The sequence below is a fragment of the Epinephelus lanceolatus genome, chromosome 7 (assembly GCF_041903045.1).
Source record: "Epinephelus lanceolatus isolate andai-2023 chromosome 7, ASM4190304v1, whole genome shotgun sequence".
NCBI classification, from domain to species: domain Eukaryota; kingdom Metazoa; phylum Chordata; class Actinopteri; order Perciformes; family Serranidae; genus Epinephelus; species Epinephelus lanceolatus.
This window is the reverse complement of record NC_135740.1, coordinates 22,981,770-23,009,466: the sequence shown is the minus strand read 5'-3', so window position 1 is coordinate 23,009,466 and position 27,697 is coordinate 22,981,770. Positions and strand designations below refer to the sequence as shown.

Below are 27,697 nucleotides of genomic sequence, written 5' to 3'. Positions count from 1 at the left end.
TCCCTGGTCTCCCCTATTCCAAGGAGCAGAGAGTATTGTTTACAATAACTTCAGTTTTAACTCATCTGAATTGTAATCTGGACTTGCCTTCTGTATGGAAATAACTTCATGGTGACATCATACATTTTAGGACCACTTTGAGTTTGATACACTGTTTATGTGAGGGGAACTCGAACTGTGTTTCAGGGGCAGATGTGATCACTGGTGTACCACATATACCATTCATATTTCTTCAGACAACTGCATGACGTAAGACCCCGATGATGTGTGATTTCATTACCTGAGATGCAAAATAACACCGGCAGATTTATTATGGTTGCGTCTTCTCCGTGCGCCGAGCGTGTTGCGTCCTCGATCGTGATAGGCCGGCTTGGCTGAGGGCTCCACAGCGCCGCGCCGCGCCGCTCCGGGATCCTCTGGCGCAGAGAGAAAGCGCAGCTTGCCCGCCAGCGAGCACCGAGCCGGGCTGGGAGGGCAGATTATGTGATGTGATCCAATACGGGCGGCCGGCTGCAGCTACGGGCGGACTGGCACTTAAAAGCGGCTGTCGACCTCGGCCCTGCTCACTACTGCGTGTCTGTGTGTTTGTGTGTGTCGTCGTGGGAGTGGAGGCGCAGAAGCCCGGAGGCTGACCAAAGCGGTGAGTAGATGTAAATAGATGCTCTCGATGGGATGCGCTCCCCTCCCAGTGCGGCGGTGGTGATGGGGCTAGAGACAGAGGGGCTGGATGCTGGAGATTTACTGCGTCTGTTCACGACAGCTTTGCTTCCGCGATAATGGCAACTCCACCTATGCATCCTCGGCGTTACGGTGCATTTAAAGACGGTCTAACGCAGTTTCTGATACCTCAGTGAGCGACTTTATTGAGCAGGCAGCGAGAGCACTCCACCCATGACATCATCGACTTTTTCAAGTTCATTTCAACCCCAGCCTCTGCTTTCATCTGTTGCATTTCATTTGTGAAGCAGTGGGTGCAGTTCAGAGTTGAGGAAAGAGGCCTGCCATTACAGGGAGTAAGTTGATGAAGGATGGATTCCCCCTGACAGGCCAGGATCTATGTCTATATCTCCATATGATCTGATGATGGATCTCTAAAATATCTTACTGATACAAAATGATACCAATCTCATCTTTGTTTTTAGGGTGACCTTCAGGTGAATACACTCTCGTCTGTAAATCTGCATGCAAGGTGAGCAGATAGTGTAAACAACCAGAGCTGATAAGGATCCTGTTAGGCCACCTTGCTCCAAAAATAGAGAGGAGCTTGTATTTTGTCTGTCAACAAGTTTTATTGCTATAATTCTGGTAAATCTGTAGGAACGGACATGATTTATATGATATCTGTTTGTTTTCTTTCATATATTACTGTACGTTTTACTATAATACAAGCACAAGGAAGATGATAGTCACTATTGTTTTATTAGTATATGCAGTTTGCTGTTGTCCTGTGACCAGCTGCTGAAATCTCGTGCATCTCATGAATGACCACGGCTGTTGGCGAGCACAACAGATTTATTGAAGACAACAGTTAAACTACCTCTGTGTGTTGACTGCGCCCCGCTGTCCTGCAAACTGCTGTGTCATTCTCCTTGCTTTCTCCCTCTCTAATAACCATCCTCTCTCCTCCCCGCTCCCCCCTCACATCCTCTCTTCGCCCCACTTTGTTTAACTAATGGAGATCTGGCTGCATTGTCAGGGGAGACAGGAAAGAAAAGGATGATCCAGTTTGTTTGCGACTCAGACATAGGGATATTTAAAAAAGAATAGAAGAAAGGGACAATAGGGAGTTGAAATGCTGTTTGCTTATTACTTCTTGTCTGTGTTTCTGGGGGGGGGGGTTGTGTCAGGATGTGTAATTCGTCCTCTGAGTCATGCAACATATTTGCTGTGATTTTCGGCTTCAGTGGCTCAAGGCACAGTTTGTAGGTGTCTGGTGGAAAGCTTGCATCTCCAGGCGTCTGAGGCTGTTAGCCTGGTATCAATGCATTTTTGACACCTCATTTTGAAGAAGTTTTCATAAGCTGCTCAGCTCAGTGCAGGTAGTTCGTACCTGTTGACACTGTGTTTGTGTCTAGTCGCAGGCCTAGAGTGTGAGCACATGCAGATTCAGCACAAACAGGTTGTTGTCGTTGTCTGGCTCAGTGACAGATGGACAACACGACAACCACCCAGAGAGAGGGCAGCGGATAGGGGCCCCGCATGAACAAAGTGCACCAGCCAGGGATTCTGCCTGCTCCAAAAATCCTGCCTCTGTCTTTTCCCAAGATCTTGTCGTGCTTTAAAATCTGCTGCGTTTGTATTTTCCATGTTTCTGAGAAAAGGCTGATGATGACTGCAGCACTGTTTGAGGTGTGTGTATGTGTGTGTGTGTGTTGATGATTGGGTGACAGGATGTTTATACATTATGCTTGCGTGCCTGGGCATGTTTTTCTACCTGTCGAAGTGTTCAGTTGTTTAGTACCAGCTTCCCACAGGGTTGTAGACACATTAGATAATTCAAAAACAGAGGCAACAGTGATGCAACCTGTACATGTGCCGTGTCTTAAGGTCACAGTGATTCTCTGTCTTTGTTGCCATCCATCCATCTGTCTGTATTCTGCATCACAGGGCTGATCCACCCAGAGATAAAAGAGACACTGCTAGCTTGTTAGCAGGAGCTGGCTGCCACTTCTCCTCCCCACAGACTGGCTTACTGCTCAGCCCCGGCTTTCGAGGGTCTGACTCACTTCCGATAACATGAGAATACAGTCCAGGTCCATGTCTTTGATGCAGTTTTTAACACTTTAACAGTGACACCTTATGTGTAAAAAGGCAGCATGGGGCTGGAGAAGAATCTGTACCGTTGTGTATCAATAAAAGGCTCTGAGAGACCGGCTGAGCTGCAGCCAGAGAAAGCAAAGAGCAAAATGCTTTTTATCAGCTTTATGCTCAGTGGTAACATCAGAGAAATGCTAATGAGTTACACAGCACTGAACATCTCAACTGTATGATGTCACCTATCTGTGATGATGTCAGAGACAAGCACAGATAGAATACTGGAAATGATTTAACAACACATATATTAGTATAGTACAGGATATATGCAAAGAGGCTGGAGAAACAAAGCTTTTAAATATACTAACTCAGCGACCATCCATTTACCAGCCATAAAGATAAGTAGGCATAAAAGAAGCTTGCAACCACAGGAGGAGTGTTACTGTACTCTGACTGACTCAGGGAAAATGGAAAGTGAGAAACACTTTCCTACTTATCTTTCTGTCTTCAAAAATCGAATGGAGAAAAATGGAAAAATGTTAAATCCAGCTTGAGGGATCCTTATCAAAAATGTAAAGTTTAAAGGTGAACTATGCAGGATTGTCCTGAAAAGAAAAACAATGTAAAGACTCATACAAATTCCTCTCAATCATCACTTATGACACACAAAAAGCGTTTGGTGGTGTATTTTTCCACAGAGAAACTGCCCTCTGCCTGTTTTTTCTGATTTTCTTCTTATGCATCAGATTACAGTACCTTTAATGAGCACAAATTCAGTAATACACATTTACGAAAAACCTTTAACATAACCTTCTTTCACGTGAAAAAACATCTTTAAAAAAATAATTAAAAGCCTATTTACTATTTACTATATGATACATCATTCATTTCTAATATCTGTTTTATAGTGCTGTGGAAACATTTACAAATTTCTCCTTCAAACAACTTAATCAAGTTTCTCGCCAAAAGCTACATTTCACAAGATTACCTTGAACACCTCATAAGAACGTTAGAATTTACCTTAGCCCAATACTCATTTTTACTGAAGAGCTGGAACGCCTCACAATGTAAATCAAGGCAGCCTCCGTGAGCTGTTGGTTACGACCAACGGCTACAGCTAACTGCTAACAGCTAACTTAATGAACGCTCTTCCTGCTGATATATACATGGTTTTGTTTTATTTTAATGTTCTCTCTCTGCACATATACTCCTCTCAGTAGTGTAGTGGTAGTTTAGAGGGCACCAGAGAGCTTTTGTTGTTTTGATGTGACAACAATACAGCATATTTCGGGGTTCATGTGATGTCGGATAACCGTCAGTCTCCCCCAGAGAGCAGGTAATGTGGAGCTGGGGAAGGGGGCAGGAACCCAGATAAAAGGGCTATTATTTAGTAGGCTTTGCTATGTGGTTATTTTGTTGTGGCCTATGTAATATTTCACAATAATAGTACTAATAGTATTAGTAAAAAAAAAAAAGTAAAAGATAAACATTTTGATTTTTTTTCTTCCTCCATTTGTGGCGCCGTTAGCATTAGTTAGCCTATAAGTTACTGCCAATGTCAAGGTCCAGCGATGTGTCACTAAAAAAAAGAGAAAAGCTGTTGTGAAGTGGGCTAGCCAAGGTTTTCACACTGAGATTTGAGGCACCTAATATTAGTGAATGAATATTCACTGTCAGTGTGGTAAATGATGCTGGTGACAGTTGCTATAGCTAACGTTAGCTTGAGCGGGAGGCTGCTGCATTAATGTTATAGTCATACAGTAAATACAGCGGCAAGACTGTTGTCTTCAACTAAATCTTAAACTTGATCAAACAGTTTTATATTAACAGGTTGGTTATTTATAGACAACACTTAGCCTAACGATGTCTGGTGATTTCATCAAATATAAATGTCTGGATAAGCAATATGTGCCCAATGTGTTGAGTGATACATCTACATCAACTGGGAAAGACTGAAGGGACATGATGGCAATCAACCTTAATTCGTGCTAGAGCAACTATGAGACATGTCTATAAAACAAACATTTGTTTACCAAAAAATAAGTGCAAAGGGATGTCAATGCCATAATAATTAGTTTGAGATGTTCCTCAGCACAACATGCAGGTGAGGTCAGGACCTTATAAAAAGGTAATGACCAGGTGCCAATTCATAAGAAGCGCGCACCCAAGAGGAAGCTACAAAAATCACGGACACAGCACCAAAAAGGCGAAACAGGAAGTTGGCAAAGCTTGTTCCAAAACGAGAGTGGATCTGGGATTGGCTTTCACTTGTACTTTCATTGGCTGTACTGGTCACACAAGGTAGCTAACCAACAATTCCTGCATAGTATACCTTTAAAGAATAATGCTATATGATAGTTTACTCATGTATTAGCAGATTTTTTAAAATCCCTAATGTCATCCACCTTATAATCCCAGTACCAGTTGGTCCATATTGTGTTGCACACACTGTTAAATGAGTTTTGACAGTGTGTCTCTTCTCTCATCAGTGTTATCCCGGAAGTGTATTTCCAGTCAGCCATGATGTCAGTACAAACTCCTCCTCTCTCCCGCTCTGGCTCCTCCCCTTCTAATGTGGGTCTGGCAAGTCGCAGCGGCCCCTCCACTGCCCCTCCCACCTCCCTCGGCCTTCGCACATCATACAACCAGCTGCTTGGTCGAGACGTCATCAAGGAGTCCATGGAAACCGGAAGTTCGGCCACCTTGCCAAAGAGCCGTCAGAGGTACGCGATGACCAGCGTGCGGAGCGCCATGGGAATCAGTGACAACTTGGCTTTGTCCTCTAAAAACCAACCTGTAACTAGAGGGAGGGGCCTCCCCACCAAGTCCTCCTCCAGTTCTGCCCTCTACTCCTCTTCATCCTCCGCCTCGCTGTTTAATACAACCAACCCCAAACTGGCCAAGAATGGGGCCAACATGCAGAGAAGAGCTGAGAGTCAGCAGCTGGAGCTGAGCAGGGCCAATACAGAGGGCAAAATTCACAATGATCTCATCAATAACCCCACTTCTGACTGGCTGGAATTTGGAAAAGACAACTCACAGCTACCGCCGTTCCGCAGACGGACCAAGAGCTTCTTGGAGTACCATGGGAAAGGCTGGGACCTGGATCTCAACTGGGGAAACAAAGAGGAAAAGGAGGAAAAGAAGCAGCAGCCTTCCCCAGAGAAGGAGCAGGCCAGCCCTGTTAAGGAGAGGGAGAGCCAGAAGGAGGAGAAGTCCAGCAGCAAGCAGAGCTGCCAGGAAGAGAAGGAAGAGGTGGCACCAGTGGTGGAGGAGGAGAAAGAGGAAGATGATCCCACACCTACACCAAGGCAGCCCCTGCTACCAGTGGTGGTGGAAGCCCCGCTTTCACCCACGTCCTCGTCCTCCAACAGCCCAGAGTGGGTTACAGACAACCAAAACCACCTCCAGAGCCAGGCTCCAGCTCAGGTCAGGGAGGAGCTCTGTGACCCGGTTCAGACTAGTCCACGCAGTCCTGCAAAGCCCCCACGGAGCTCCCAGCCCCGAGTGATCAAGGTGGAGCTGCACCCCAACAATGAGAACCAGTTCCTGCAACAGTATCCGCCTTTGTCCCCTAAACAGACTCGGGCTGCAGAGAAGAGCACCCCCACCAGGAACCGGGCCCCCCCTACCCTGCCAGATCCTGAACCAGAGACTGGACTCCCTAAAGTGGGCTTAAGAATGGATCTGACTCCTGATACTCCATCAGAGGATGAAGACTCCAGCTGGACTACCCTTTCCCAAGAGACACCCTCTCCTCAGACTCCACGGGAGACAGGTTAGATGTGTGTGTTTTGTCTTCTCATCTGATCTTCCTTTTTTTTTTATCGGCATATCTGTATCAGCCTTTAATCATGTCTCTGTTACACCCTCCTTTCATTCCCTCTCTGTCTCTCTTCCCTCCTTCTACCTCCTACAGACTGTCTGATCTGGAAATTTACCAAAAGCCTCTTCTTAGCCAAGCAAGTAACTCCAGCAATAAAGCTGGAACCTTTAAGGCCCCTGTGAGCCACCTTATGGCGCAGAGAGCGATTAGGATGGACAGAGAGATAGGATACTGCAGATAGAAGGGTGTGAAAAGGGAAGGAGAAAAGGGAAGAGAATAAGGCAGGGCTGGATCTACTCAGTGATGATTGCCAAGTATGCATGACAAAGCAATAGATGGAGAATATGAGAGAGAGAAATATAAGAAGGCAGACGGTGGAAAAGAAAACCAGGAGAGCGATGAAGGGAGAGATGCTGTTGCCCACTGGGTCCAACTACAGGGGATGAGCCCCGGAGTTGCTATGACAACAGAAACTAAGAAGGGACAGGCTGACCATCACTGAAATTTACCCTGTCCATCCCTGTGTGTGTGTGTGTGTGTGTGTTTGCAGCCTTTTGTACTTTTGTATGTGTCACGTGTGCAGTCATATAAATGTGTTTGTGTGACACTCATATGCAATATGTGTTTGTGTATCACTGTCATCCAGCAGCAGATGTATGGGGTGAGGGGGACCTGCCCCCTGGCTGGCGGGAAATCTCAGACTCATCAGAGATCTATTTCTGGCACATCCCCACTGGCACCACACAGTACCACCGACCTGTTGCCTCCGGCAACCAGCACACCTCTCCTAACAATGAGCCAGACACTGAGCACGACTCAAAACAGGAAACACAGGACTCCCTCAAGCCACCCAATGAGGTGAGAGGACCCACAGACCTCACACACCTCATGGTCAGACACTTTATGACACTTTCATTTACTTGACTGTACATGTGCAGGTGTCTATCTTCTTTAGTGGTCGCTATTGATTTTCTTACTCCACCATGGTTCTGTCGCCCAGCTTGTCAACAGCATGACAATAGTGTTAGTCCCTCTTGTGGCGCTGATTGGATCGATTGTTTTTCAGCCAAGAAACCGCTGTTTCATATCATGATGCCAGACGAATCTGTCAACTCAGTGGTGTGGGCGGATTCCAAGGTCTGGACCCAGGGAAATACATTGGTGGAAGCAGCAAGAAAACATACTAATGTACAGAAACAGACATTTATAAATTAACAAGTTAATCTTAAACATAGTTGGAGAAAACAATCTGAAACTAAAGGTCCACTTGCAAGTTTTTTAACTGCAGTAGTTTTAACCACATCTAACAGTCTCAGTGAGCCATTTTCATGTATCTTGAATGAAAACAAACAAACTCAATCTGCTGATGAAGAGTGAGATGTGATTGGAAACTCTGATGAAGCTAGCAGTGGATCATTTAGTCAAACATCTATACAATTTGTCAATCATATAAAATTTTCAAAAACATTATCTCAATAATTGAAATAGTGACATGCAAAGAACTAAAGTAACCACAGGTTGAACTGTTTCCTGTGAAGCTGTGGTCAGAGAGGAATCTCCATTCTTTCATAGGCTGACACTATTACTGGCAAAAACACGATCTAAGCCCAATATATTGGAAAGCTCCTGGTGATAATTGATGCGCCCACCACTCTCTGTCTGCCTCTGTGTTTCTCTCATGCTGCATCTCTCTCCGTCTCTCCCACAGCGCCCCAGCAGTCTGATATCTGACAGCTCGGTGGAGCCGGTCCCCTCCCCCTCTGGCTCCTCCCCCTCCCCCTCCCCCTCCCCCTCCTCGTCCTCCTCCTCCACCCCCTACAATGATGTCACCTCTTCTGGACCAAATCTCAACACCACCACCTGCACAGCCAACGTGAGTCACAGTCACATTTATTCAGGTGTTTACTTGTTGAAACACTCTATCTGTTAAAGTTCAGATCCATTTTATTTATTCTTTATTTTCTTGATTAATTTTGGTCTAAATGGGACTGTTGCAAATGTGCTTTTAAATTTAAAGTAAAGCACATTTTATTTTATCCTTTTAACCCAAACCAACAACTTCTCCATGTTTGTCCAATCACTATTGAAAATATTAAGATTCATATTCTTTCAGAGGATGACATTTTCCTTGTGTGCTCCACATCTAGCTTCTTTTTATTAGCTGTGGTTCATCGCAGTGACTTTTTGTCTAAAAGCGTGGCGGTGTTATTGATATATCTCTGCTTTCACTGCTGCATTTATTAGATTGAAATGAGCACACAGTAATGTCAGTCCAGGTCAGGCTGAGGTGCATATTCAACAAAGATGAATATCTCTCATATTAACTTAAAAGGAGTGTTATCCTCTTCAGTTATTACAAAAGCAAATGAGATCAAATAAGTCGGAGAAATCAATATTAGAATCTGCCTGTTTTTAATCTTCTTCATCTCGTCACCAGCGTCTGCAGCTAATGCAGCTCCTCTTTTCTGAATGTCTGTTTTGCTCCAGGAGCTGAAGGACTATCCAGTGTATCCAGATCCCAGTCTGAAGGCGTTTGAAGGGGCTACCCTGCGCTATGCTTCACTTAAACTCAAGTAATACACAAACACATACTCTATAGTAAATTAATATGTATAATTTATAGATTTATGTATTTTCATGGGTTAGTTGGGAAATATGACTTAAATGTGACTGATTGTTAATGACTGATGTTTCCCTGTAGCGCCCCTGCCCAGCTGGAGACAGTGGACCTCAACAACACCTTCTCTGATCCAGAGGCAATGGTAAGATCAGAAATATAACATATATCAACAACAGTCAGGATTTTTTTTTATTTTGTCTTATGTTATCATTATTTACTCAGGCAGTCTTGTTGAGATTAAAATCTCTTTTACAAGAGAGACCTGAGAACAAGAAACATTCTCAAGAACACAATCAGCAAGCAAAAACAACACAGGAACAACACAACGCCACAATAAACAAGGAATTAAAAGAGTCACAATAATCATAAAAACATTAGATAATAAAGCTTTAAAATCTCCAAAGGCTTTGTTAGACTAGTTTGAGAACAGTTTGCAGTTACTTTCATTTAAACTGTGCACAGTACCTGATACCAGGACTGCCAACATTAGTGTGTACATGAGAGATATGTAAGGTTCAGCAGGTACTGTAACGTGTGCTGTAGTTAGTAGATTTAAATGACAGAAGACAACAGCAGAGCTTTATGAATAAATGATATCAGGTGGCTAGTTCTTCTTGACTGTAAGGCAGCCCATCTAACCGTGTGATACAGGGAACAATGATGAGTGCAAAGTTTGTTGTTTGTTATAAAGCATAGAGCACTATGATACACAGAGTTTAATTGCTTAAGTGCTGATGGGGCAGCATGACAATACAGAATATTGCTGTAGTCAAGGACAGGCATGAAAGTTGAGTATTGGTACACAGTGCCTTTAAGGTATCAACTGTATAACCCACAGCAACAACAACTATCCATCTGATCCTTTGTGTACTCTGATCTGGGAAAAAAATGAGTATTTGTAAGTACAGTTTGTGGTGTTGTGAAGTCGAGGGCGGTGTGTTTGACGGCAGTCCAGCGTGCCAGAATGTCCCAGACACATCAGCCTATAACTGACACTTGCATTTACTGACACACATGCTCTCTCTCTCTCTCTCTCTCTCTCTCTCTCTCTCTCTCTCTCTCTCTCTCTCACTCACACACAAACACACACAGATAGTCTGGTGGTATTTTATGCAGCGGAAAGCTTCAGTTTATATGACTTGTATCACATGCAGTGAGGAAAACAAAGGTATCACATGAAGTACTTTATTGGTGTCTGTTTCATCTAGGGGTACTGGTATCATAAGTTTTTAAACACTGCCCATCCTTATAGAAAGCACAATCATAAACATTCAACACTCATAGCTCTACTATGTCTCAGTTTGCAGATTTATATGCAATGCTGAAGCAGGCGGACGCCCTTTGACATTGTTTTGCTAATATACACACAATTTTTGCGGTGACCAGTCGGGACAAAGTTGAAGGCAGTTACGGCTACAAGCAGAAGCCACAAACTTCAAATATTATCACTTAAAAAGTTACAAGCCTGTGTGGTAGGTAACTGTGTTAATTTCATTAACAAAAACGATGATGGAAATGTTTCAACGGCCTTTTACCATAACGAAAACAAGACGATGACAAGCTAAACAGATCTCGATAATAAAAACTAAGATGAAATCTATGTTTCATTTTCGCTGACGAGACGACACATGATGAAAATGTTCATGGTGGACTCTTGTACACTGAAAGCCGAGAACGCCCGTGCTTGTAATTATCTTCAAGTGCTGCATGAGCGACAGGCTGGCAAACTCCAGTAAATAGTCTGTGCCAGGATGTTTCACTTGCCGGCAAAAACACTCAAACCGGAGCAGCGTCAGCCGTTGGTGCGAGTTGGGAGCTGTAATTCAGCAGTAAATAATCAGCTGTGTGTGTCTGACTGTGGATGGTAGAGTTGCTGAATGGATTTGTAGTTTTTTTAGTTGCAGCAATGGCTGTTAGCAGCTCCACTTGTTAGCTGCTGAACGGCAGCGGAGCAAGCAGCCACCAGCCTCCGGACTTCACATCGGTTGATTCCCGCAAGACTGCACCTAAGTCCGGACTGTCTCGCAAAGTTTATGGTTTGATGCTGTTGGACAGGCAGGTCGGAGGCTCAATTATCTGTGAGTGTAGCTGTGCTGTAAGTAAAGAGTCTGAACTCCGTGGAATTTTCTCTGAAGTTTAGTTTTAATCACCAGCTCTGTGAGACATGAGTTTAAATATCCAGACTAACATATTTGAGATTTGGCTTTAATTAAGTTATTTTTCTGCCTCTTACAATCAAGTTTACAATTAATCCTAGTTGTCTCAGATTAGTTAGTTGTGGTGTCAAAGTTTTTGAGAGCATAAATAGAGAAATGTTGAGCTTTTCAAGTTATGATCAGTTAGTGGCAGCTCGTAAATCAGCACTTAAACCTGTCAAAAACCGCTGGAGAAATGACAGTTTCTTGTGTGTAGAAATTATTGTAGTTGTAGAAAAAAATTCCAAATAAAATTTTTATACATCCTGTCACCTTGATTCTAATTTTTGATACATGAAATAGCCTCACTGGATTAGTTTAAAAATAAAAATAAAAACATACAGAAAACATAGTGACTAAAAGCTGATTAAAATATCATGAATTTTTGTCGACTAAAACTAGACTAAAATTACAAAGGTTAAAAATGACTAAGATGTGACTAAAACTAATATGCACTTTCACCTAAAGACAAAAAAATAGACCTAAAATATCTGTCAAAATTAGCAGTGGTAGGTTATCAGCTAGTTCACTGAAGCTCTCATTGACTTTCAGCCCCATTTGGGTGGAACTCCAGACTGTTCAGATACTACTAGTGCTCAGCGACACAGCATACCACCTATAAATGACTGCTGGCAACATGATGAGCACACATTCCTTTGTTATTAAGCCAGTCTGATCGTATTTGTTAAACAAAATGTCAGCCTTTCAGCAAGTCATGCACAGTATTTGTTAATGAGGGGAGGTCACCAGGTTTTGTCTGGAATGACGTAATGAACCTGCTCAGTGTCACACTGTCCTCTCTCTCTGTTTGTTGCAGTGCCTCTCAGTGGTTACTTTGTGAACTGAGCTACAGTGACTGTAAAGCCAAACGAGTTTTTGCTTCTGCACAGAAGCATCTTTGATCCGAAACAAATTTCACCACTGTTGCAAAAGACATATTTAATCAACCCAATATTAAAAAGTTAAATGTTGCCTGCTCATTTTTGTGCAATAAGAAGTCATAAAATAAAGGCAAATGTTGCATCACATATCAGATTCCAAAACCAAAAGTACCATGTAAGCTTTCTTGTTCCGTTACGATTTGTTCTTTTTCTGTGAGGAACAGTCTGAAATCACAAAGGACTTCAGACGAGAATATAATGTGCTCTACTAATTAAAATTCAAGTGAAAGAAAAGCTTGAGATATTCAGACATCTCAGAGGAACCCAGAAGCTCAGGGGAGAAGTGTTGGAATTCAGTTATGATCTCATGATGTGTGAAAGTTTAATGAGTAAGAAGGCAAGAGAGAATAACATGGTACATGGAAGAGAGAGGGAGATCATTGTGTGTGTGTGTGTGAGAGAGCATGCGTGGGTGTGTGTGCTGAAGTGCATGTTTGCTTGACACTGTTACAGGACTTGAGAAATGTAGTTCTCCTCAGCATTTTGGTAGAGAGACAGAAAGAAAAGGGGGAAAAAGGAGAGCATGGTAATAGCTGCTGGCCTGATGCAGTCCATATAAATACACACACACACACACACACACACACACACACACACAGTCTTTCATATTTCATGTGTTGTCTTCCCCAATCAAACTTCTCTCAGTTGTTGCTCTGATGCCTTGCTTGTGATGGTACAGTAGCTGTCACTGCATAGTACTGTACCTCTGTAAGCAAAATACTGTAGGGGGAACTTTGTATGAGTTACTGTGGATGTATGTTAGTATGCAAGTATGTGTGGGCTCTTATACTCAAAGGAATACTTGGCAGAATTTTCCTAAAACACAATGAATAGACTCATACTGAGGTAATCTTTATCAATCATCACTTTCGACCTGCTTTTAGTGTGTGGCGTATTCTTCTGCAGCAACTCTGCTCTCTGCCTGTATTTTCTTATTTTATGTGTTCGGGACATTCATGAGTGTGTACCCCCACAGCACTCAGGTGAGGTCGGGGCTTTATAAAAAGGTAGCAACCAGGTGCCAGACTGTAAGCAGCAGGTATCGAAGAGACACAACACTGAAAAAAACGCAACTATAATGAGGCGAAACTCCAAACAAGAGTGGACTTGGTGTTAGCATTGAGCATTTTTACAGTCAGTAAAAGACAATCCTGTGTCATATACCTCTAAGGTTAAATTTTCCATCAACTTGTAGATTATATTTGTACATTTTCCATGACTTCTTTCAGTTATGGTGACAATATACTTACCAAGTTGTTTGCTGGGATCTGGGACAGTGGTGACATTGCTGTAAAGAAGTCACGCAGGGCAAAAAGCATGACTAGTCAGAGTATCAGACGGGTTTTAAACAAACCCACAGGTTATTCAAATGTATTTGGAAGAGAATAATGAAAGGAAAAAGTAAAACTATTATCCAAAATGTTTATTATCAGAGTGACATCTTGGTTCATCTTTGGACTCCCTAATTTGTCTTAACTGTGCACACAGTGAAGGATTATTCCAGCGTTTTGCCGACTTCAAACAAACCTGTCTAATCATCTGACTCTGTTTCTTGCCCTGTGAGACTTAATTGAATCAGTGTTGTCTTATTAATGTCACCAATTATTTTAATGAGTTTAGTATTATCGTAACTGACAAAATGAGCAAAACTACTAAAACAAGACGTGTTGTGTGTGATGTGTGTGTTGTGTTCCTTTCAGTCATTTCCAGTGCGATCTCTGGGCTGGGTGGAGATGGCAGAGCAGGACCTGTGTGAGGGGAGGAGCAGCGTGGCCGTCCACCACTGTATCAGACAGCTGTCCTACTGCAGGAGGGACATACGGGACTCAGCTGGTGTGTGGGGAGAGGTCAGTGTGTCAGTTACATACAGTATGTACAGTATGGATACTAAAGTAGAGTGGTTCCTGACTTTTTGACTTGTGAGCAAAGTGCAACACCACGTCACAGTTTGCAGGTCTGTGAGCTGCAAGAAGAGTGATTTGCCTTCTCGTTTTAAACGTCCGTGTGTGTCAGTGGACTGTTGCTAATGGTTTAAACACAATATGGGCAGGACATGTAAATGAACAACACTCAACCTCCCTCTGTGTCGCCAGTACCTGGAGCTCCCTGCTCATTCATGCTGGGGTCCAGGTGCTGGCAACACAGAGGGAACCTAAACTGCCTGAAAGCCCTTTCTGGCAGAAATCTTTTCAATTAGTCAAAACCATGCATTTTGCTCCTGACCTTATCCAGGAAGTCCCTTTCTGGCAGAAAGTCCAATTGGCAAATTTCCCCCAACAACAATAGACAGTGACACAGCCCAGTTGATTTTTAGAGCAACACTGTTTAGTTCACATACATTTTTATTACCTCCATTTTTTGGTACTCCCACCCTTCAGGTTATTTTGCTTAAATGATAAATGGCATTTTTATGTTGTGAATCATGAATATAAGACGGGGAAAATATGAAACATGGCCTTATTTTCATCATATACTGTTTTAATCAGTTTGACTTTAAATTAATCAAAGCACTTAATATTTTATCACTCTGTTTTTCATTTCACATCTGTTTTTACACCTTTATATTCCCATGTCACGTGCATTTTCATTGCCTCCATTTTAACAATTAATTTTTGTTATTCTCATCCCTCATAGTTCTAACATTTTCTGTAGTTTTTAGAGGCTTGAAGAGTTCAAACTATCAGTTATGTCACAAAAAAAAGGATTAGAGAACAGTCAGAAAAAGAAAGTACTAACTACATCTAGTTACCTTTGATTTAATCATCTTGCAGGTTGTGAACCGCAGCTATAGTGCATCTTTGTTTGTGACCTTGTGCAAAAACTGTACATAACATGCATTAATATCTTAATATCTATCATTAATATCTAAGATGAAATAGCATTTGTCACTATGAACAGATTTTAGCCTCTGATATGCCACTTTTTTATGGCTTATTTTTTATCATTATTATTTAACTGTATGGCAGGTGCACGTGCATGTGTTTGGGTGTTTGGGCAAGTGTGCATGCATGTGTGAAATGTTAATTTACTGTCTCAGGAGCTGCACAGCAAATTTTGTTGTACAAGGTGCCACAGCAATAAAGGCATACCATTCATTTTGTTTTATAACAGGGTAAAGGGATGCTGCTGGTGCTCCAAGACCGCATGTTGACCCTGGTTGACCCAGATGATCGCAGCCTGCTCCACTCTCAGCCAATCAGTAGCATCCGTGTCTGGGGCGTTGGACGAGACCACGACAGGTAAGTTGACATCACAATTTTTTTATTTATTTTTTTGCTGCATTTTGGGCATAATTGGTTATTTTATGCCACTTTTTAGCTATTCCAAATATGATATTTCTCCTGTTGAGATGCACACAAAGAACACACACAAACACAAAAATCAAGCTTCACACATGCACGTAAGTGTGTGCAAATACACCACACATAAAACCCTGTAAAATGCATGTGTGTCACATTCTCGCTGATTCAGGACTTTGCACTAATTGTCAGAGAATTGAAGTCGGCCTCATTATTATTCCATGCATATTTGCGCAAACTGCATTCAGAACTCCATAATTATGCTCATTGCTCCATGTTTCTGTTCCACACTGAAGACCTATGGGGCCCTCAGTCATTTGGCAATGTCCCATGGTCTTAACCTTTCACTATTGAGCTGACAGTGTGCTGAGGCTAGCATAGCTGCTAATGGGGGGGGCAAGCTAAGCCCTCATTGATATGGGCCCCTCAGGGTTTCCATTAGCCCACATAGCAATCTCTTCAAACATTCACTCACAGCCTGTACACATCTGGAAACATTAGTGCTGATGTAATATACATGCACGCATGGATGTAATATGTATGAGGCATGTATTTGCGTGTGTGCATATATACGCTTAACATACACACAGCATCTGTGGAGTCCAGTGAAAGTCTTTTCTGAAAGCTTAATGTTCAAGCACTAAGAGCTAAGAGACTTTGGGAGATTTACTTTGGAGATGTGTCACACACTGACCCTACAAATGAGAAGAGTGGTGGAAGTTTGCAGTCTAAAGTAGCTGTCTGGTCCTGACATGTGTAATCAGCTGTTAAGGGATTGGGTGAAAATGGAGTTTAAAATAGCCTCTGTGTAAAAAGGCTTGACCTCACTTCACTCGCCCATACCCGCAGTGTCTCCTTACCTTTCTCTCTTCCTGTCTCCATGTCTTTCTACTTATCTCTTCTTTCTGTCTCTCTTGTGGTCTTTTGGGTGCCGCCATAGCCTCTTTATCTCTCTCTCACACACACACACACACACACACACACACACACACACACACACACACACTCACAGGGATGCTGTGGGATGCACCCTCCCACGCTTTTTCTTTCCTTCCCTCAACAGCAACACCACCACAACATCAGCTGTGTGTGTGTGATAGATAAAGAGAGGGAAAGAAAGAACAAGAGTCTCTCCACCCTCTTCCGTCTCAGAGGATTGAGAAACTTTCAGTGGCTGTCTCTCTCAGCGGTAATGGATAAAGCGTGTAGTGGAGGGAAGAGGGGAGAGTCGGCCCAGGCTAGCTCTTCCTTTTATCCTTCGTTCTCTCACTTCATCTCTCTCTCTCTCTCTCTCTCTCTCTCTCTCTCTCTCTCTCTCTCACAGCATTACAGCTTCCACTCTCTTCATCCTCTCCTCCCACCAGCACTTTAAAATCTGCAGTCTGCACTCTTGTGTTTGGTTTCAGGCTCATGACTTTGGATGTATTATAATTCCACCCTGGCTGGGAGTGTGTGTGTGTGTGACTTAGAAGATATTTGATGCTCTGAGACCACAATGCACTTTCCATATATGCTGCAATTGTTTTATAGTGTCCCGCATGTAAAGAAGAATGTGTGTGTGTGTGTGTGTGTGTGTGTGTGAGACAATATATTTAGAGGTTGAAATAGCTTCGTCCTGCCACTAGAGTGCACTATATTCAAAGTCTATGTATCCAGAGATGCTGATAAAGCTTAACTGAGCACACAAAAGTATTTGGATACCCTTGTCTGGAGCAGTTTTTCATGGTTTGGGCAGACCTATTAGTTTCAGTTGAGGAAAATATTAACAATGAAGCACACATAAATATTTTTGTAGCAACAGTTTGCAGGCCTTATTGTGTTACAGTGAGACATGTCCTCATGCACAAAGCCAGAGCCACAAAGCCACAAAAAAATGGGTTTTTGACCTCCATGTAAGAATACAGGAAGTTAATGAAAGAGAGAATGCATAATTGAACCATTCACTGTCAATCAGTGCATTCTGTGTTATTACAGGTCCACTGTGGAGGAGTTAGGGGGCAGAAATAGAATATAATAAGTATATTTTCTTTAGTGTATAAACATCTGAAAATAAGAAATATCGTGTTTTCGTAACCTTAGAATGAGCTGTTTATATTTATACAGGGAGCAGGTTGTCATTTATGGAAATCACCATGTTTGCAGCCATGTTTCTACGTAGCCCACGACAGACAAAGCAAACACTGGCTTTAGAAAGGGCCATAGTGTTTCTGTGTTTCCTCATAGGCCACCATAATTCGAAGCCCCTCTGCAATGAGCAGCGTAGGAAAAACATTAATTTGTAACATGAAACTGCTTTATTCAGTATTTTTATTGGTTTAAACGACCTGGGGTCTCATTTATAAACATTGTGTACGCACAAACCGAGGCCTTAAAGAAGCGTATGCCACTTCCCATGCAAAAAGTTGTGATGTATAACAACAAACTTGATGGGAGAAACTTTGACCCACACTTACGAACATCTTGGAGACAGGAAATTGGCGACCCAGGTGGTGAGGTGGAAGCCTGATTATAGAAAATGTAGAATATTTTTTGGGGCATGCCATTTTTGGCTTTTGTGTGTACGTACATTTTCTTTATGGATGCTGCACACTGTTTGATAAATGAGACCTCTGCTCTGTTGCGGAGAGGAGGAGACCTCTGTGGATAATTCATCTCCTGGGGAAATCCTCCCCAATAGCTGGGTCTCAAGTTTCCAAAATGAAAAGGTGAGCGTACATTAGCATTTGTCGGGTGAGCTGTCTCTGACATGCCAAACAGCATCAAAGATACACTGATTTGTAACGTGAAACTGGTTTATTCAGTGTTTTTACCAGTTTTAATCACCTGAGCTGTGTGTTTTGGAGAGTAGGAGACCTTCGTGGATGATGTCACTCCCCTAAAAAAAAAACCTCCTGAAAAATAAGACTGAAGGAATTCTAGTCGGGAGAAGTTTCAGCTGGTTGCAAACTGCAATCTTCACTGCTAGACACCACTAAGTATTACACACTAAACCTTTAACAATTTGCACAGTATATTCAGGATTGATATACTCTACACTGCATTCAAAAGTTTGGAATCAACTTTTATACTGATGTTTTTCTTCGTTCCTTCAATAATGGCTATTATCACAGAGATAAATAAAAACTGTATAATTCAGACACCAGATGTATTATTTACATTTAAAATAGTTTTTGTCCCCAAAGATGAATGATTAAATGATCAAAACTTCCATTGTGTGGAGTCCCTACAGTGTTGCATGACAGGAGAGAATACTGTTGGAACTGGGACTTGTTTTCCAGTCCAGAAAAGCACAAATAACCCTTGATCATTACTGAACCACGACACTGCTTTTAATTTGGCTCTAAATATTCAGTTTGTCCATTTTACTTTGAGTTCTCTGCAGTCTATTAATTAAACAGATTTAAGCTGTGTATTGTCAGTCCACAGTATGTTCAGCTGATGTTTCCTGATCCAACTATATAACTAGTTTTCTATACCCGTTGTGACGTTCAGAGAATAGCACTGCCAAAGCTACATGCCTGTTAATTGTAGCTCCTTTTCGGCGTTAATGTGCACTTGACACTGACACAGGAACTTGCTTAAATCTGCACACATTTTGATGCTAAGCCTCCAGTTTTCTTTTACCTGTGACTGGAGATTTTTTTCTATTCTTTTTGAACTGTTGCTTAGAGGTATTTTTGTGTCTTTCTGCCCTCTCAGTTGTCAGTCTGGTTGAACTGCTGCACAGTATTTCGTTCTCCATGTACAAAACAAATGCTTCACACAAAATAACATCTTTTTGAGAAGAAGACTTTCAACAGCCTAAAATCATGAAAGATGATTAAAAAATATGGACCTCTCAGCCCTCTGACTGAGCCTGATCAAGCTTTTGTGGCAGGCGGATCCAAACTTTTAGTTCATCTCAAATGATTTTTTTGTGCTTTATCAAAGGAGAAAACTGAACAGATACTAACTGTGGCTTGTGTGTGTGAAGTGACCCACTTCAGGAGGCAGTCATTGTGTTAGTGGTATAATCTGTCTGCTCCCTGATGTGTAGGTGGGTTTAGCTCATAGCCACAGGGCTCATTGTATGTCAGTGAAAGAAATGTGAAAGGCTCACAGTTTAGTTTACTACTATGATCATTTCTCTCCATATTTTTTAATATGTAAGCATGTTGAGTGGGCTCTTGTATGTATAGCAAAGTCACGATTGATTTATTTGTATTTATTTCCTGGTCACTTAGTGATTCTGCTCAGGGCTGGTGCTGTGATAGCAGGCTTCAGCAGTGTTGGTGAGGTGGTGGTGTCACCTTGGTTCTTCTTTGTGTTCTTCTTTTTCTTTAAAACAAACACACACACACATACAAAACATGCATAATATAAAAAGATAAATCTGGTGTGGATGAACTTGACTGGTCCCGAAAGAGCCTTGACCTCAGCTCCATCCAGCACCTTTGGGGATGAAGTGGAACATTGACTTCACACCTCTGAAGGGGAGCAAAGGCCTGCAGCCAAGTGCGTAAATCTTATTAGAAGGTCTGTGTAATGGACGATGTTAAAGCAACAAAGTAATGCACATGGTTTTGGAGTAAGATGTTCAACGATCACGTATGGGTGTGTAGTTTGATTGTCCACATACTTAGACGTGTATGACTGTTTTTTGAAACACGTACATGTCCACAAGATCTGTCACTGCCGACAATATATATATTTTCTATGTAAGCAACCGTGCAATGCATTGTGGTAGCGCTGCATTGCCTTTCGAGAGACAGGCTGTCCATTTTTCATTTACATTGAGTTGAATCAAGGCTACTATATGCAAATCAGGGGCGTCCAGTGTGACTCACTGCCTCTAAAAACTCATGAAAGACTTTAAAACTAAACTTTGTTGATCTAAAATTAAGACAGATTCAGGAATTGTATGGCTCAAGTCTCGCCTCAAGTGTTCACTGAGATGTTTTAGTGATATAAGAGAAAGTTAATGAGCTGCTGTGTTGGTCCGGTTTGAAATCCAGAAGGAGATAGCCTATGGGCCTAATGGCATGCCTGAAGATCCAATTCTGGGAAGCAGCCTGCCACTGTAGACACATACTGTGATCTACCAGACCGCTGTGTCTGGGTTACAATCAGACTGGTTGTTAGACTGAAGCTGGAGAGGTGATGGGCAGAAAAAAGAAAAAGACATCCCTGAGTTATGTGAAGAAAGTGAAAAGTCAAGAAAGTAAAAATGTGAAAAGAAGTGGAGCGCAGACTTTGAACAATAAGCTAAAGAAAGGGCAGCGATGAAAGAGAGACAGAGAATCCATGGAGGGTGCCTCAAAGTAAAGCTGCATTTGCTCTCTCTATTCTATGCTCTCCCTCTGTCTCCTGTCTCTTTCTCTATCCATCTATCTGAGGAATATTCCCAGCCTTGTCCTGAATGTTCTCTCTGTCTCTCTGTCTCTCTCCTTCAGCTTGATTCAATATAAATGAGTCCCCCTGTCTCTTAAGCGGGGCGGGCTAAGGGGGGTTCGCTCCTCCATGAAGTCATGAGGCTATATTTGGAGCACTCAGCAAGTCCAACTCTGTGTGCGCGAACACATGCGTGTGTGTGTGTGTGTGTGTGTGTGTGTGTGTGACTGCACATGGGCTTGAATTGATGAAGTCATAGGTCTATATCTGGAGCACTCTGTTTGCATGTGTGTGATGGTGAATGAGCGGGTGTGTCTGTGTGTTTCCCCCCCTTCTTCTCCTTCCCCTCTTTCTGTCTGTAACGCTCTTGCGCTATTTCCACTCTTTGTCTCCAGCGCTCTTTCTGCCTCCCTCTTGTGCCATTGGCTGCACAGCTTTGCCTCTTCTTCTCTCTGCCTCTCTTTGTTTGTCCGGTCGTTGCACTTTAGCGGGGTATAAGCCTTCCTCTTTTTCTTTTTTTCCAGTTTCAGTAAAACGAGAGAGGGAGAGACAAAGATAGCAGCAAAGTGAGGAAGAGGAGAAGATACTCTAGACGAACAGGGAGTGCGGAGGGGAGAAGAAAAAAAAAAGAGTGGCTGTGCTTTTGAGAGCGAGTGGGGCATAAACAGAGCGATGGAGAGCCAGTGAGGGAGGAAGAGGCAGCGCATGCTTCCCTGCTTGCACTGAGCAGGACACAGCAGGACTTTGCAGGAGGCTCTTCGGACCGGGGCGAGCACAGCCAAGGAAGCCGACTGCGGAGGAAGATAGGGAGAGGAAAGGTGTAGCAGAGGGAAGAGGAGAAGGAGGAGGAGAGGGAGAAGCAGCAGGGGGAGGGGAAGGAAAGTGGGAGAGGAGAAGGGGAAAAGGAGCCCCAGAGGATTAAAAAAAAAAAGAAAAAGAAGGAGAGAGGAGGCAGACGGGAAGAGATTTACCCCGGGGTACCGCGGCAACAGGGCTGTAGCAATGTCAACGTGGTGTTGGAGCTAACGAGGCAAGGAAGTAGTCGTCTGTAACGGGGCGAGCATGTCTGCTTGTGTGAGTACCCCTATCTCTTATTCATTTACTCCTCCAGCCCATACATCCATCCATCCCTCTGCTTACAGTCATCCATTACTGCCTCTCCTTCTATCCCAACATCACCCCCTGTCTCTCTTCTCTGCTGGTTTCCAACTGCTCTGTGTGTGTAGAGGACACAAGCTCTCAGCCGTACTTTTATTCATTAGCTCTCCTTTTTATTTTTTCACTCATTTACTTCTCAGCCTCCTGCTGTGTGTTTGACTTCAAGCTGTGTACTTTGTCTTTCCCTCCCTCCCTCTCTCCCTCGGTCCCTTGCTCCCTGGCTGGCTAGCTGTCAGGTGTAGGGATGCAGCCTGGCAGCGGCAGGTTTGCAGCCAGAGTCACTGAGACATGAGCGAGACGTTCAGGGAGCCGGATGGGAGAGACAGAGCATGCGAGTGAAAGAAAGAAAAGAAGAGAGAGAGAGAGAGAGAGAGGGAGAGAGATGAAGTAAGCAAAGAGGGGATTGAGAAAGACAGGATTAAAGAGTCTGGATGTGCTGCGGGGATTTTTCAAAGTGTGTGTGTGTCACGGCTGTTTGGAGCTTTTTGATATTGCACTTGGTTTATGTGTGTGTGTTCTGCAGAGACAAAACTATTTTTGACATACATCTTTGCATTCTGAATTTGTTTAAGTGAGGAGGATACATACCTAGGTGTGTGTGTTTGTGTGTGTGTGTGTGTGTGTGTGTGTGTGTGTGCGCATGATGAATGCCTTCACTGTATGCATATGTGGAGTTTCCCTCCCTCTCTCTCCCTCTCTCTCCTTGAGTATCTCCCATAACAAGCAGAGGAGGAGGCGAGAGGAGGATGAGGGATGAGCAGGGGAACACTAAGCGAAGAACAAAAAGCCGGAGTGAAATGATTTACGACATTAGGGCGGCAGGTCCTGCTTGTTTTCTTGTCCTTGCTGTGTGACACTTATTAGGACTGAGACTTTAGTGTTTTAAAGCTGAGGACGTGTGCCACTGTGATGTACGCCTTTAATAGTGTTTCTGTGTAGCCCTGATGTCTGTGCAGGTTTCCTCCTGCTATTAAAGGGAACTATCATCACCTCTCTCTGCTAATGGCTCATGAGCAGATGTGTGAGCGCACACATGCACACAATAACAAACACAAAGTGACATGAACGCACACTGATTCCACATGTCATTCATATTCATAAGTGGGCAGCAGCGCTTGCTTATTCCCTTCAGCCCTCACTTATTTCCCCACACTGCTGACCTTCTGCGGACAGCTGTGGCATGTAGAGAGGGAAAGGAAAGGAAAGGAAAGGAAAGGAAAGGAAAGGGAGAGGACAGGAGAGGAGAGGAAAGGAAAATGAGAGGAAAGGAAAGGAAAGGAAAGGGGAAGAAAAGGGAGAGGAAAGGAAAGGGAGAGGAGAGGAAAGGAAAATGAAAGGAAAGGAAAGGAAGGGGGAAAGGAGAGGGAGAGGAAAGGAGAGGAAGGGGAGAGGGAAGGGAGAGGGAAAGGAAAGGGAGAAGAGAGGAAAGGAAAAGGAGAGGAAAGGGAGAGGAAAGGAAAGGAAGGGGAGAGGAAATGAAAGGAAGGGGATAGAAGAGGAAAGGAAAGGGAGTGGAGAGGAAAGGAAAGGAAGGAGGGAAGGAAAGGAAGGGGAAAGGAAAGGGAGAGGAAAGGAAAGGAATGGGAGAGGAAAGGAAAGGGAGATGAATGGAAGGGAAAGGAAAGGGGGGGAGAGGAAAAGAAAGGAAAAGGAGAAGAGAGGAAAGGAGACAAGTAGAGAGAAGAGAGGTCAGGAGAGGAGACAAGAAAAGAAAAGAAAGAAGGCAAGCAGAGAAAAAATAGGAGAGGAGAGAAGAAAAAGGAAAGAAAAGGAGAGGGCAAGAGAGAGGAGGAGAGAAGAAAAGAAAGGAGAGAGAAGGGAGGTGAGGAGAAAAAAGATGAAAGGACAGTAGATGAGACAGGAGACAACAGACAAGAGAAGAGAGGACAGAAGAGGAGAGAAGACAAGAAGAGCAGACAGGAAAGAAGAAAAGAAAGAAGAGAAAGGAGGAAAGAAGAAAAACAGAGGAGAGATGAAGAGGATAAGAGGAAAGGATAGAGGAGAATAAAATAGGAAAGAGGAGACACGCAAGCCTCCAGTATCATGAATATTTTACTGCTGAACACACTCCAGCAATCACCTCCATTTATGTCAATGAAGAGTTTTGTATGTGCATGTTTGGGTTGTAGCACTCGCTCTGCCACTTGTGACATCCCGCTTGAACCACAGCTTATCTGCTGATGTCGAGGCCCCTGTAACCTTAATTAACATGCAAGGCCCCCTCTGATGGCCCCCAGGGACGGAGCCCGAACACCTAGAATCACTCGATAGGCGCCACAGTGATTGATGGTCTTTCCTGCCCACTGCTGCTCCGATTTGAGCCCCGCACAGACCTCTCTCTTTCCCTGCAAGTCATCGCTCCTCCGCGTTAGCTCCTTCCATCTACCCACAATCCATCACTCCCACTTCTACGCACACACACACACACACACGTCATGTCAGGGTATGTCCACTCAGCCTCCCAGAAACCCTCATTCTCGAAAGGGTCATTATGGTGGGAGCTGTGTCCTTACTCACTCTCCAGCACAGAGTCATATGTCTCACACACACACACACACACACACACAGAATTACAAAGACACTCAGGTATATTAAAACCTTACAAACACTAACATTTCTTCTTTATTGCATTCACACTCTCACCATCCCTCTCCTTCCTTCTCTCTTAGATTAGCATTGTTAGGCACACCTGCTGTAATCCCTGTCTTCCTGACGGATTACTTTTCCTGTTCCTCCTATAGATCCCCTCCCTTTGCCCCACCAGCCAATAAATCTCCTCCCGATAAAACCCTCGCTGGTCCCAGGCCTTGGCGGGCAGCGATGTGATGTGATGCTGATGTTCACTGATCATACAGGGCCAAGCACAGCAGGACACCGGCGTAGTCGGTGTCTGCCTGTAGCCCGCCCATCTATTCAGACTGCAGACGGCACAAGTGGCCTCAGACTGTTTAAACTGAATATATTTGAATACCCAACATGTTTGGAAGTGCTTGATGTGGGTTTTTGATTATGTTTTCAGTGGGGCAGCTGCTCAGCCTCGCAGAATAAATGTATGAGGTGGTAAATTAATCTCCCCTTAGTTATTTCAGAATCAATATCTCAATTTATTCAAATGATTTATTTTGACATTTAGAAGTATGCATTTATCACTTCAAAATCTTTCTGCAGCTCGGGATCACAGCACTCACAAAGCAATTATTTGCAAATATATGCAGCTTAAAACTTTAACTAGTAAATTAATTTAAAGCAGAGTCCCAATACTTGACTCTGTATGGCTAACACCAACTCCTTTTATTCAAATGTGATAAACCTGCTGATTGGAAGCTATGTCGGGAACATGTTTGTTTAGTTTGTTTGTTTGGAAGGATTTTAGCAAGTCTAATTATTAGTTTATGCACTGATCAGCATAATTTAAACCTGCAGGCATTTTTAAAACATTTAATTTAAACATGAACATAGGTGTTTCCTTGAAAACTGGTCAAACTGTTCAGTTGATGAAGATCACGTGGTATGACAATGTTCTAGAATAGCTACTAGCTGGACCTTGAGTTGATCCCAAACAAAAACATTTAAATGTTCTCTCCTGGCATTTATTCAGCGTATCCACATCCAATGGTTCAAATGATATCCTGTGAATTAGCGCCCCACAAACTACATTATGTGGTTAATGTACAGTAATGTAATCAACGTTAAGTTACTGTGGTCATCCATTCTTTCATTGTCCATAACAACTTATCCTGTTAGGGGTCGCAGGGGGGCTGGAGCCTATCCCAGCTGACATTGGGGCGAGATGTGGGGTACACCCTGGACAGGTCGCCAGACTGTCACAGGGCTGACATATAGAGACAGACAACCATTCATGCTCACATTCACACCTACGGACAATTTAGAGTCATGAATTAACCTGCATGTCTTTGGACTGTGGGAGGAAGCCGGAGTACTCAGAGGAAACCCACGCTGATATGGGGAGAACATGCAAACTGTTGCTGTGAGGCAACAGTGCTAACCACTGCACCACTTTGCCACAACAAGGTGACAGTGTACCTTAAAATGAGTCAAAGTTTACTCTAAGTTCACACAGTGTTGAACACTGGTCTCCTACAGAAAGTCTGTAGTAAAGTCCTGTGTTTTGTATCCTATCCACTGCCCCAGCTTGCCTCCTTATGGGGACCGCTACCTTCTTTACTCCCATCAACGCATTGGTCACAAGATCACAGCCTTCCAAAATATGCGGGTCATGCACAAATTGCTGGCTCATGGTTACGTGGGATATTTATGAATTTTGGTGCACTACTTTTTGTAGGAAAACGTAGGAACAGTGCATGAGAACAACCGAATCCTTTAAACCCCTTAAAACCCATCTCTGTGTTTAGCTGCTTGCCTGCAGCTCCAGCGTGACTGCTCACCTTCAACCCTGCTCATCAAACACAAACCTCTGTTTGTAAAAAGTAATAGATAACCTTAGTTTTAATTATGTTATCAAACAGCAAATAGTGTTGCTGTTGCTGATGTTAGCTAAACCTTGTTCCAGAGTGGCAGCTATGACAAGTTGAAGTGAAAGTGAAACCTGGCTTGCAAAATACCGATATGTAGCTACACCTGGCCTCTCTGTTGATACCCTTGTTTCACTGTAGCATTATGCCAATTATATGGAAAGCTCCACCCTGCAAATTGACAGTAACATGTGTTTGATTCATCAGTTGTAGTTGGATCACATGCTCAAAGGGTACAGTATGTTTCCATTTAAAGGGCTGGTTCACCAAAATCACAAACAAATGATTAAATAAATTTGTTTACCTGCTGTGATGTTTAGTGATACAGACAGTTTTGGCCTTACCTGCTCAGGTTTTGAGATTTCTGCCACCACCCCAGTACAAAGTAGATGACTGGAATTATGTTTGTGGGTCACCCTCATACTGCTTCTCTGGACAACAAACAGAAAATACATTTAACTGTTTGTAAAGGTCCTGTGTACGACATTCAGAGGCTTTGTGACACCCCTCCTGCTGTCTTGGAGGGTGTTCTCGGCCAACCTCATCAGGCAGTTGGCTGACTTGGGAGGGTCGTTAGCTTGATTAAGCTCACCTGGGCCTTTCAGGCTACAGACCGTTTCATTGCTGTTTTGTCACAGGGGTAACAGCTTTGGTCCCTGTTTACTTCTTGTCAATTACCAAGGAAACTATAAAAGTTCCTTCTCGGCTACTGCATTAACAAACACTCCAACAGGAAATACAAAGGGACCAATTTAGACTGTTTATGTTGTCAAGTTTGAGACAGTCTATAAAAGCTGCCCCGTGTGTTAACTCGCTCTCTCCCCTGCCACAGCAGACATCCACCCTGCATCACTGCCTTGTGGTGTTGCTCCACAGCTCACTCAACACACATCCATACATGGCTTTCATTACTGGCTTTGTTGATGTGCACACTGCACTGTTCATTTGAGTTCATCTTTGTTGAAAGTTATGTTTTGGGTGAATCTTTTGTGTGGACTCCCTCCTGGTGACAATCACCTAGCCAGTCTGTGACACATGGAT

The 27,697-nt window shown here is 43.2% G+C and overlaps 1 protein-coding gene across 4 annotated transcripts in view; it reads left to right on the top strand.

Moving 5' to 3' along the window:
* Positions 1 to 320: 320 nt before the first annotated feature.
* apbb2a (amyloid beta (A4) precursor protein-binding, family B, member 2a) overlaps positions 321 to 27,697 on the top strand; it is a 58,353-nt gene continuing 30,976 nt past the window's right edge. Inside the window, exons 1-9 of one of the 4 annotated variants that reach the window (XM_078169324.1) lie at positions 692 to 1,013; positions 1,143 to 1,189; positions 5,244 to 6,532; positions 7,227 to 7,438; positions 8,289 to 8,453; positions 9,068 to 9,153; positions 9,282 to 9,342; positions 14,037 to 14,183; positions 15,448 to 15,575. In XM_078169324.1, the coding sequence (XP_078025450.1) occupies positions 5,275 to 6,532; positions 7,227 to 7,438; positions 8,289 to 8,453; positions 9,068 to 9,153; positions 9,282 to 9,342; positions 14,037 to 14,183; positions 15,448 to 15,575 (2,057 nt within the window). In that variant the 5' untranslated portion in view covers positions 692 to 1,013; positions 1,143 to 1,189; positions 5,244 to 5,274. Of the gene's footprint in view, positions 641 to 691; positions 1,014 to 1,142; positions 1,190 to 5,243; positions 6,533 to 7,226; positions 7,439 to 8,288; positions 8,454 to 9,067; positions 9,154 to 9,281; positions 9,343 to 14,036; positions 14,184 to 15,447; positions 15,576 to 19,902; positions 22,080 to 27,697 lie in introns of those variants that run through there. The other 3 variants (XM_078169323.1, XM_078169325.1, XM_078169326.1) reach the window with 3 other exon arrangements.